The following is a 12,368-nucleotide window of genomic DNA, read 5'->3' as shown; positions in this document are numbered from 1 at the left end:
CTTGGGACAATAATTATAACTATATATAATCTCCCTTCAGTACGTACAAGGAGAATTTATTCATTGCCAATGAGTTATAGTTCAAATGGCATAGTCTCCCCATACTCAATTAAGAGGTTGCGGGTTCGAGTCTCCTATATTTGGTAAAAAAAAAAAAAAAAAAGGAGAATTTATTCATTCCTGTTACTCTCCGCAAATATTCTTATAGTCCCAAGCACAGACATAAATCATAATTTTTTTTCCACAAGAGGCCTAAACTATAATTACTCTCACTATAAATCTGTATTTTCTCTTAAGTATAACATACATTAAATATCAATATTAACAAGGAATGTTTAAAGTAATCCCTCAAGTTTTGATTTAGCATATTCCTAATTTTATTAGCAAGAAATTAAAGAAGAAATAAAGAAATGGACAAGATCATATCTTATATATACACTTGAGTGACCTAACACGTAAAACACGGTTGGTCTCTTCCTTTGGCCCTGTGCAACAAATTTTAATTTCATCCATAGTCTTGGACCATATAGTATATCATTATTACAATCACTTTATTTGTCTGTACTCTGTACCATGATTTCTTCACCTTCATTGTTACACGATCCCACACGCCACGTGGCACCTAGCTAAAATTAATCAGAACATAATGTGCTTATACATAAGTTACATTCTGTTATTTTGATCTGCACACAAAAGAATTCAATGCTGAATTGAATAAAAAGGAACCATTATTATGCATTTACCTGTGAAACCAACCAAGTATATGGTATTATAAACACAAGCGTACAAAATAGTTTATTCTAAAAAAACAAAAAATTCCTTTCTTTTATTTCTTAATCTCTTTGCCTTCATTTCTCTGGTCTTCTCTTGTGCATGACACAATGGGAAGCAACTGATTTTGCTTGCATTCCATGAACTGCAGAACTTTGAGTCTTATCCTCATTTCTTGATCCTCCAATTGGACTAAGAAGACATAGCTTAGGAAACAATCCACAACCAGTGGCCGTGAAGTTTTCGGCTCCATTGCAGTCTCCGGTTTTATCTTCGCCATAACAAGGCAGAGCTTTAGGCCTATGCTGACTAAGAGGCAGGGAAATTTCTGGTCTCAAAACTTTCTTAACCTCTTTTCGTTGTTGTTCTTGTCCTACAATTGTCTTCCTGAAGGATGATGCATATGGCTGTGTTCCGGATGTCAAGGCCTTTGCTGCCGGCAAGAACCTGTCGATTATGAAATCGCGATTGCTGGACAATGATGATAAGCTTCTAGATTGTTCCAGGACCTCTTGATCATCAAAAACACTAGTAGTGCTCATGAAGAATGATTCAGTCCTTGAAAGTGTCTCAAGAGCATCTACAAAATTCTCATCATCTGAATCAGAACCTGCTACCTTTTCCTTTTCCTTAACTTCCTCTTTGTCTGAAATCCTTACAGAATCAGAAACATTATTGCTTCCACAAGTCGAAACTGCATCAAAACATTGCTTCCTATTTACCTTTGAAACCTTCCCTGGTGGAGGATTTGGAGTGATTAGACCATGCTTATGTGAATTGCTCTGTTCTTTTGGTTTTCCAGGAGCTTTTTCCCACACAAATGGAACAGCACCTGCAGTTCTAACTGGACCTGACTTTAAATCTGATTTGTATGAAGGTGGAGAGGGTAATCTTGTTGATGAATTGCTATCTCTCTTGCTCCTTTTGGAGGACTTTGTCGATGAGTATCGCCGCACCGATAGAAGTGGCTGGCTAAGGTTTAACCGTTTTTCTTCCATTAGATCTTTGAGTAACATGTAGTGTAGTTTCTGCAGAACTCAGAAATCAAATGTAATTTGAAAATCAAACTAGGCATTTCCCAGCAACATGTAACAAATTTATCAAGAAAATTAAAATGATATTATGTTTTGGTTATAGATGAGTTCACATTATATCATTCATCTTTGTAAATTGGTGCTATAAGAAAATTGAAAACAATATGGAGTTGGAATTGGAAAAAGAATCCAATGCAGCAGAGGACAAAAGACACAGGAACAGTTCCAAGAAAAAGAAGCTGCAGAATTTCAAGATTTTGGTCTTGTATGAGAATCAGAATCAAAACAAAGCATCAAAGAAATGCAAATTGCAGTTATAATTGAGCCAAGGGTATAGAACTTCATTCGACAAGAATTGTTACCAAGAAAATTCTGAATGCAGCATTGCAATTTAGAACCTAGAAGCATTCTCTCATTCCAAATAGAAACATGTGTTTCTTCTTATAGATTCCTTAATGTACAATCATCATCATCATCATCATTTTACCAAAGCAAGAAACACCAACTAACACACTGACACAGAAAAAGTGAAAGAAAGAAAGAAAGAGAGTTTTAAGGGAAAGAACCTTTTGAAAACCTCACTGCTTTTTCTTCTTCCTTTGGAAAAGGCTAACCCTGAAGTAGTGTCGAAAAAGGAAGAATACATAGAAACTACGCTAGGAGGTTTCAGTGAGGAATATAGAGCATTCATTACAATTACAATGGCAAGAATGGACCACATGTCAGAAAGCGAATTTGAATCACAATTGCTCACAGAAGAAGAGCTGATTGATAGGTTCAGAAAGACAGATCTAGGGCTGATTCATGCAAATGTTGCTCAAAGCAATGAGGAACAAGAAAAAGCTCAAGACAAAAACTATCACCACCGCAACAGATGTAGTTTTTGAGGAACGCGAGGCAGAGGCTACTTCAGAGGTTCTGGAAGATCTACATGGTGTCAAGGTAGCAGACCTCAGTGCCAATTATGTGGAAAGATAGGACATACAGTTGTACAGTGTTACCACAGGTTCAATCCAGAATTCATAAATCTTCAACTGCAATCCCTAACGACAGCTCAACCACCCTCAATGGTATTCTATAATGCCTCAGGTAATCAACAACATTATCAAGATCCAAGAATGCAGTCACCTACAACAGCGAATCCACAAGCACTCCTCACGTTGCCATCAGCTCTCCCTGACTTAGGAGCTTCGCATCACATCACATTCGATCAAAGAAACCTTGCCACAGGATCAGATTATGAGGGCACAAAAAATGTGTATGGAAGTAATGACCAAGGTATGAAAAATGAGCATATTAGAAGTTCCTTTATGCATGCATCCTTATCCAATAGATCTTTCACACTAAGAAACTTACTACATATACCCACCATCTCTAAAAATCTTGTTAGTGTTGCTAAGTTTGCACTAGACAACTGTATATCTTTTGAATTCTGGTCTTATTTTTGCAATGTCAGATGTCCAAAAAGATACTCCTTCAAGGCTTACTTAAGGAAGGACTATACAAATTTGAAGGGATTCAAGTTATCCCAAGAGTCACTAAAACCAAGCATTTACCTTCCCCACCCATTACACCAACCTGCAATATCACCAATATGTCTGAAAAACCAAAATTCCCAATCTATGATCCCAAAGAAAAACCAAATCTTCCTAACCAATGTCCCAACTCTTCACACTCACATGCTGCAAAACCAAATTCAACAAACTCAGCTGGAGTCACTTGCAAACCAAATTCTGTCCTGTATGAAAAAAAAAGAAAAAGAAAAAGACAAAGACAAATCAGAAAATCAAATTATTGATAGTTCCATTTGCAATAAAAATTCTGGTCTGCATGCAAAAGAAAAAGAAATATAAAAAAACAATAGTCCTCTTGAGTCTGTAACAAAGAAGCCTGATTCTATAGCAGCAAATATCACTTGTAAAAGAGTTAGTGACATAACTCAGTAGTGGCATAGAAAATTAGGTCATCCCTTTGATAAAGTAGTTACTCTTGTAATGAACCAACATAATGTGCCAAAATTGGCTGATGCAATAAATAAAATTAGTCTTGTCCCTTCACTATGGCATGCTTGCTGCATAAGCAAAATACACCAATTGCCATATCCTGATTCTTCTACATCATATGCACCTTTAGAATTAATATTTTCTGATGTTTGGAGGCTAGCACCAGTATATAGTAGGTTAGGTTTTTGTTATTATATCTGTTTCATTGATGCGTGTACCAAATATACCACCACCTACTTGCTTAATACCAAAGCTCAGGCTTTTAAAGCCTTCCAGCATTATAAAGCAGCTATTGAAATCCAAATATGATTGAAAATTAAAACATTACAGATAGACAATGGAGGAGAGTACATGTCCCTGGCATTCAAACAATTTCTTACTAAACACGGCATCCAATATAGACTTACTTGTCCTTATACCCATCAACAGAATGGCACTGCTGAGAGAAGGCACAGACACATCACTGAAACATCCCTCACCTTACTAGCACAAGCCAACCTATCTCTCACATTTTGGGAAGACTTAACCATGACTACCACCTACCTTATAAACAGGTTACCCACCCACCTTCTCAACAACAAAACCCATTAGAAGCCCTCACCAACAAAAAATCAGACTATGAATTTTTAAAACCGTTTGGTTGCACTTGCTACCCCTTGCTAAGACCATACAATGCACACAAGTTTGATCACAGATAAAAAAATCAATATTAATTGGATATGCCACAGACCACAGAGGATACAGGTGCTTATCCCCAAAGGGAAAAGAGATTATCTCAAGAAATATATTCTTCAATGAATCTAAATTCCCTTACCCCCAACTTTTCAAACCCCAACCTCATCTAGCTACCCCACAACTAGTCCCCAACCCCACTTTCAATCTCAATCCTCTTCCCTCTATTCAACCTCTTCCTCTCACCACAACCCCAACCCCAAACCCCCTCCCTCCTCCTTGCTCCTTGCATACACCTCCTACATTGCATTCTATAAATGATACTTCTAATATACACAATGGCATACATGCATCATTATCTGCTATACCTGTATATCTGTCTGATTACTCTGCTCTTGCTGATAATACTGCTACTGTCACTAATCCACCTCCCAGCAATGTCACTCCTACTGTAGGAGCTAATCAATCAGTCATGATTGAAATTGTGTTGCCAGCTACAGCTCCAACAAACCTGCATCTGATGCAAACAAGAAGCAAATTTGGAATTTTTAAACCCAAGACATATGCAATAGTAATGCAAGAAGGTGATCCTGACCTCTCGGAGAACCTGCCTTCGACAGTGGTACATGCCCTCGCTTATCCCCATTGGCGAAGAGCAACGGAGGAGGAATATGAAGCCCGAATGAGGAACCACACTTGGCAGCTAGTCCCCAAACCTGCTCCTAACTCAACCCCTATCATTGGTTGTAAATAGGTCTTCAGGATAAAGAGACACCCCAATGGCACCATTCAGAAGTACAAAGCTAGACTAATGGCAAAGGGTTTTCACCAGAAGGAAGGCGTGAATTTTGACCAGATCTCCAGTCCCGTAGTGAGGCCACCCACTATGAGAATCATGCTGACCTTGGCATTGGCAAAAGGATGGAGGATAAGGCAATTTGACTTCAACAATGCATTCTTAAATGGGGATCTTAAAGAAACAGTATACAGGACTTAACCAGAGGGTTTTCTCTCACCCCACCATCTGATTCATGTGTACAAACTTCAGAGGTCACTATATGGGTTAAAGCAAGCGCCTCGTGCGTGGTTCACCAAGCTCAAGACAACCCTCAACGGATTTAGATTCCACAACACTGTCTCAGACACATCTCTCTTCACAAGAGTTACAGCATCCTCAGCAACATATATGCTTGTCTATGTTGACGATATCCTAGTCACAAGAAGCTCAAATTCTAAAATTACCACACTAATCAGTCAGCTTAACTCAATTTTTCTTTAAAGGACTTGGGAGAAATGAATTATTTCTTGGGTATTGAAGCTATTAGGAAAAATGACAATGAAATACTCCTCTGCCAGAACAAGTACATCAAGGAGCTACTGCTTGTAAGAGCGGGAATGCACGATGCAAAAGCGATGCCTACCCCAATATCATCCAGCTTGAAACTCTCTGTGTTTGATGGTGAAGCATTTCAGAAACCAGCATTGTACAAATCCATTGTAGGAGGTCTCCAATATGCAACAATCACAAGATCAGACATCACCTTTGCTGTCAATAAAGCCTCACAATTTATGCACCAACCTCTAGAAACTCATTGGAGAGCTGTCAAAAGAATACTCAGGTACTTAGCTGGCACAACCTAACATGGCTTAAGGTTTCAAAAGTCGAATGACTGCAAAATTTATGGCTTTATTGACTCAGATTGGGAGAGTGATATTGATGATAGAAAGTCCACCAGTGGCTTTTGTGTTTACCTTGGACCCAACTTGGTCTCTTGGTCAAGCAGAAAGCAGATAGTTGTATCCCGAAGTTTCACAAAAGCTGAGTACAGAGGAGTGGCACTGTGCCTCACTAAAATTATCTGGGTTCAAAACCTGCTGAGTGAGATGAAAGTGACATGCTATACCAAGCCAAGCCTCTACTGTGATAGTCACAATGCTGTGCTCCTTGCAGCCAATCATGTACTTCACAATAAAAGCAAACACTTTGAGCTAAACCTCCATTTTGTTAGAGATTTTGTGACCAACAAAAAGATTCATGTTCTTCATATTCCTTCCCATGATCAAATAGCTGATTGCCTTACAAAACAACTGTCAAGTGCATCCTTCTTAAAATTCAAACCACAACTTAGAATTATTGATCGAGAACTAGGAAAAGAAAGCAGAGATTTCAGTAGCAGGGTTGATGTTGGCAGCAACAAAAGAATAGAGTCCAGCAGCAAAGTTGATGTTAACAGCAGTAGAGTTGGTGTTAGTAGCAATGAAAGAGTAAAGTCCAGCGGCAAAGTTGATGTTAATAGCAACGACCCTGCACACACAAAAACACGTGCAGTTAGTTAGAACTATCAAGCCAAATTAGCAAAGTTGTTAGAAAGTTAAGCCTTTGTCTGTGTATATATACCAGTCCCTGCCATAACAACTTTTAGAAGTTGAATTCATTCATAACCTCTTTTTAAAATCTTCTAGCATCTTCTATCTTTCAATTTCTCTCTACTTCTATCTTCTTCTTCTCCTTATTTTACTTACTTCGTTTTCTTCTTCGTAAGAAATCTGATACCTCACACTATCTATTGGTTGAAGCCTATTAGAGCATATAAAAGTTAGTTGTACCAGATCAGAAGTTAGTTATCAAGAGTCTGTTATGTAAAGTCTTGCATACAAGTATAGGATATATATTTGGCAACATCAATGTCAAGAAAGACAATAGTACTCATTTTTTAATACGGTTATTCTACAGAGATGAAAAAATAAGCCAAAACTTATCTTATTTAGTATTAATTAACTGTGATAATAATTAATAAATACTAAATAAAGTAAATTCTATTGTGAAATAAAAGATATATATAATAGAGATGTATAAATAGAAGACTCTAGTATTAAAATAATTAGCTCAATAATAATTTATATATATATAATAATATTATATGTTGTAATGTGTATATATATACAAAGATAGAAAGAAGTATTAAAAATAAAGAGAGAGAGAATCGCATTTGTTTATTGTTACAATCTCAATATAATAAAGATGATTAATATTGCTATTAATATTATATGTAAAGAGTAATAGAAAATAGAATTTAAAATACTTATAAAATAAAAGAAGAGAAAGAATTGTAGTAGAAATATAAAGAGAAGAGTATTTGATTGTAACATAAAGAGAGAAGTGATTTTATTATTACTTGCTTGTGTTCTGTACGTAAGGTTATGAAGCCTTATTTATAGCTTCACAAATTCAACTTTCATTAAAGTTGGTCTACATAATAAACTCAACTTTCTCTCTTGAAAATTTCAGCCGCCCGTATCATAAATGGGCATCCATCTGTTATTCTTATCACAACACTCCCCCTTGGATGACCATTTAGGATTATTGCCTCATTAAAACCTTACTAAAGAAAACCCCGTGGGAAAAACCTTAGTGAAGGAAAAAGAGTACAATATCCTTTGTGATGGGGACTGCCTCATTAAAAACCTTGTCAAGAAAAACCCAATGGGAAAAAACCTGACCAAGGAAAAAAGAGTACAGTCTCTCCCTCTTGCCGACATCATTTAACGTCACGAAATCGGCGCATCCCAATCTCATGTATCAATCTTTCAAAGGAGGATTTTGGGAGTGACTTTGTAAATAAATCTGCCAGATTGTCACTTGAACGGATCTGTTGGACATCAATTGTCCCTTGATTTTGAAGGTCATGAGTGAAGAAGAATTTGGGAGAAATATGCTTTGTTCTATCACCTTTGATGTATCCACCCTTAAGTTGAGCAATGCATGCTGTATTATCTTCAAACAGGACAGTTGGAGCTATCTTATGATCAATTAGTCCACATGATGACAGAATATATTGAATCAGACTCCTCAGCCAAAAACACTCGCGACTAGCTTCATGAATCGCCAGTATTTCAGCATGATTAGAGGAGGTTGCTGCTATCGTCTGTTTCGTGGACCTCCATGATATAGCTGTACCACCATATGTGAATAGGTATCCTGTTTGAGACCTCCCTTTATGTGGATCAGGCAGGTATCCGGCATCTGCATAGCCAACTAGTTGTGACATGGATCCATAGGGATAAAACAATCCCATATCAACTGTCCCATGAAGATATCGAAAGATTTGTTTGATTCCACTCCAATGTTTTCTGGTTGGAGAGGAACTATATCTTGCTAGTAAATTCACAGCAAATGATATATCGGGTCGCGTATTATTAGCAAGATACATTAGCGCTCCAATGGCACTAAGATATGGTACTTCAGGACCAAGGATATCTTCATTTTCTTCTTTAGGACGGAATTGATCCTTTTTCACATCCAAAGATCTTACGATCATTGGGGTACTTAATGGATGTGACTTATCCATATAAAATCTTTTCAAGATCTTTTCTGTGTATGTTGTTTGATGAATAAAGATCCCACCTTTTATATGCTCGATCTGCAGGCCGAGACAAAACTTAGTCTTTCCAAGATCTTTCATCTCAAACTCTTCTTTTAGAGTTTTTATAATTGTTGAAATCTCTTCAGGAGTCCCAATGATATTTAAATCATCAATGTACACAGCAATTATAATGAATCCAGATGCAGATTTCTTTATGAAAACACACGGGCAGATATCATCATTCTTGAATCCGTTTTTGGCCAGATACTCAGTAAGACGATTATACCACATTTGTCCAGATTGCTTTAGACCATATAAAGATCTTTGCAATTTGACTGAGTATAACCCTTGCGAATATTCATTGGATGGTTTGGATATCTTTAGTCCTTCAGGGACTTTCATATAGATATCCCGATCTAATGAGCCGTACAAATAGGCTGTTACTACATCCATTAAATGCATATGCAGTTTATGATATGCAGATAAACTGACCAAATAACGCAATGTTATCGCATCCACTACAGGGGGATACGTTTCTTCATAATCTATACCGGGCCTTTGTGAAAAACCTTGTGCCACAAGTCGGGCTTTATAGCGCACAACTTCATTTTTCTCATTTCCTTTTCTCACAAATACCCACTTATATCCAACAGGTTTTACATCTTCAGGTGTACGGACTACAGGTCCAAAGACTTCACGTTTTGCAAGTGAGTCTAATTCAGCCTTCATGGCTGCTTCCCATTTTGGCCAATCATTTCTTTGTCGACATTCTTCAACTGATCTTGGCTCAAGATCCTTACTTTCATGCATGATATCTAATGCCACATTATATGCAAATATTTCATTGACAATTGTCTTATTTCGGTCCCATTTCTCTCCTGTAAAGACATAATTTATCGAGATCTCGTTATTTTCACAATTTTTAGGTACCTGAACGTCTTCTGGCGTTATATCAGAATTTTGGACAACTGCCGGTGTCTTTACTATGTCTTTTTCAACAGGAATCGTATTTACCTCTTTTCTCTTTCGAGGATTTTTATCTTTGGAACCGACAGGCCTACCACGCTTCTGGCGTGTATTTGCTTCCGTGGCTATTTGCCCTACTGGGACATCAATTCGAATTGGGGCATTTTTCGCCCTGCCACGCTTCTGGCGTGAATTTGCTTCAGTGGCTACTTGTCCTACTGGGACGTCAATTCGAATTGAGGCATTTTCCACTGGTATGTAAGATTTGGTTATCCTCTTTGTATCGAAAAATGCATCAGGCAATTCATTTGCTATTCTTTGCAAATGTATAATCTTTTGAACTTCTAGTTCACATTGCCCTGATCGAGGATCTAAATGCATCAACGATGATGCATTCCAATTAAGTTCCTTTTCAGGAAGCTTATTCTCTCCCCCTAATGTTGGAAATTTTGATTCCTCAAAATGACAATCCGCAAACCGGGCTTTAAACACATCACCAGTTTGTATCTCAAGATACCTCACTATAGAGGGAGAATCATATCCAACATATATCCCCAATTTTCTTTGGGGTCCCATTTTGGTGCGATTAGGTGGTGCAATGGGAACATATATCGCACACCCAAATATTCTTAAATGGGAAACATTTGGCTGCTGGCCAAAAGCTAATTGTATAGGAGAGAATTGATGATAGCTCGTTGGCCTCAAACGAATAAGTGCTGCAGCATGTAAAATAGCATGCCCCCAAACCGAGGTTGGGAGATTTGTTCTCATAAGCAAGGGTCTAGCAATTAATTGGAGGCGCTTAATAAGTGATTCTGCTAACCCATTTTGTGTGTGAACATAAGCTACTGGATGTTCAACACTTATTTCATTAGCAATATAATAAAGATGATTAATATTGCTATTAATATTATATGTAAGGAGTAATAGAAAATAGAATTTAAAATACTTATAAAATAAAAGAAGAGAAAGAATTGTAGTAGAAATATAAAGAGAAGAGTATTTGATTGTAACATAAAGAGAGAAGTGATTTTATTATTACTTGCTTGTGTTCTGTACGTAAGGTTATGAAGCCTTATTTATAGCTTCACAAATTCAACTTTCATTAAAGTTGGTCTACATAATAAACTCAACTTTCTCTCTTGAAAATTTCAGCCGCTCGTATCATAAATGGGCATCCATCTGTTATTCTTATCACAACAAATTCTTACTGTTTTTCGTTAATTTATTTTGGTTACTAAATATTTCTGTTTTTTAATAATCATTCAACACACTCATATCGGTTTTCATTTTCCTCTCTTCTCTCTGCTCTCTGCTCACACTTATATTCCTATGGTATCAAGAGCGCACAAGATCCATGGCTCAACCTGAAAGTATTCAAACCAATGATGATGATGCTGAATCAAACACCAGCAGCTTCTACTTCATCAAATTCCAAAAATAAACCATTCAACATTTCACTAGCTTAGAAATTGTGTGAAACCAACTTCTTGACTTGGAGACATCTTGCAACCCTTTCAATCTGCAGGCAAGAACTTGAAGATCACCTGGATCAAGGTAAAATTCTTCCATGATATGATAATCCTGCAGATGAAGCCAATAAAAAAGAATCCAAGAAATACAAAACATGGAAAATTGATGACTACAATGTCACTTCTTGGTTATTTGCTTCAATGGACGACTCGTTCAAACATAGAGTAATCGGGTGTCACTTTGCTCATGAGATATAGAGCAGAATTTACACATTTTTTGCTTCCCAAAACTAAAGCTCGTGCTCGACAATTGCAATTGCAACTATGATCAGTCAAGAAACAAGCCTCAATGTCAGATTATCTTCTTAAAATAAAAAAGCTTCCAGACTCATCGGTTGCAATCGGCTCACCACTTTCTAATGAAGAATACACCAATATCATCCTAGATGGCCTCAACGAAGAATATCATCCGTTTATCACAATGATCACTGCCAAAGATCCTCCATACTCTATCCCGAATCTTGAGGCATTATTAATGGCACAAGAAGAAATAACTGACAGGTTCAAGAAACCTGAATTATCTATGGTTCAAATTCACCTGTCACAAACTACTACTACTACTACTACTACTACTACTACTACTACTACTGCAACGGACTCTTCCGACAAATTCATATTCTAATCCTGCTCGAAGAGCATACAATAACCTTAGAAGAGCCCCATTTGAAAGAAAAGGTCGTGGTGGCAGGAATTCTCGTGGTGGCAGAGGTTCTTGGAAAACCAACAATATTTTTTAAGATTAAAATAATATATTTTTAAAGTATAATATATAATCTCTATTAATAAACTAGTTAAGTTTATATTATTATTATGTCTTATATAAATGATAAATTGTGTTATTTCAAATAAATAAAAATTATAAAATAGTAATTAGTACTTTATATATTTTCAAAAAAAATGTGGTTTTTTTATATATTTTCAAAAATTAATTTATAAAAACATTGTTTAATTTTATAAAATATAATAATAGTTGGTTTATTTATAATGATTAATATATATATATTACTAATAGTTTCCTATAAAACC

The 12,368-nt window shown here is 36.6% G+C and overlaps 1 protein-coding gene across 1 annotated transcript; it reads right to left on the bottom strand.

Annotated features, from left to right (window-relative positions):
* Positions 460-6,134, bottom strand: LOC107607856. Its single transcript, XM_016309757.2, has 4 exons — positions 5,076-6,134; positions 4,849-4,997; positions 2,372-3,543; positions 460-1,799 (listed from the first exon to the last, which is right to left on the bottom strand). Exon 4 carries the CDS (start codon positions 1,785-1,787, stop codon positions 849-851), a length of 939 nt encoding a protein of 312 aa, XP_016165243.1. The 5' UTR covers positions 1,788-1,799; positions 2,372-3,543; positions 4,849-4,997; positions 5,076-6,134; the 3' UTR covers positions 460-848.

The sequence above is a fragment of the Arachis ipaensis genome, chromosome B07 (assembly GCF_000816755.2).
Source record: "Arachis ipaensis cultivar K30076 chromosome B07, Araip1.1, whole genome shotgun sequence".
NCBI lineage: Eukaryota > Viridiplantae > Streptophyta > Magnoliopsida > Fabales > Fabaceae > Arachis > Arachis ipaensis.
Note: the sequence above shows the minus strand (reverse complement) of the source record. Positions and strands in the feature narration are given on the sequence as shown.

Coding starts and splice junctions, on each gene's coding strand:
- LOC107607856 (XM_016309757.2), bottom strand. CDS start 1,787: ATGTTACTCAAAGATCTAATGGAAGAAAAACGGTTAAACCTTAGCCAG.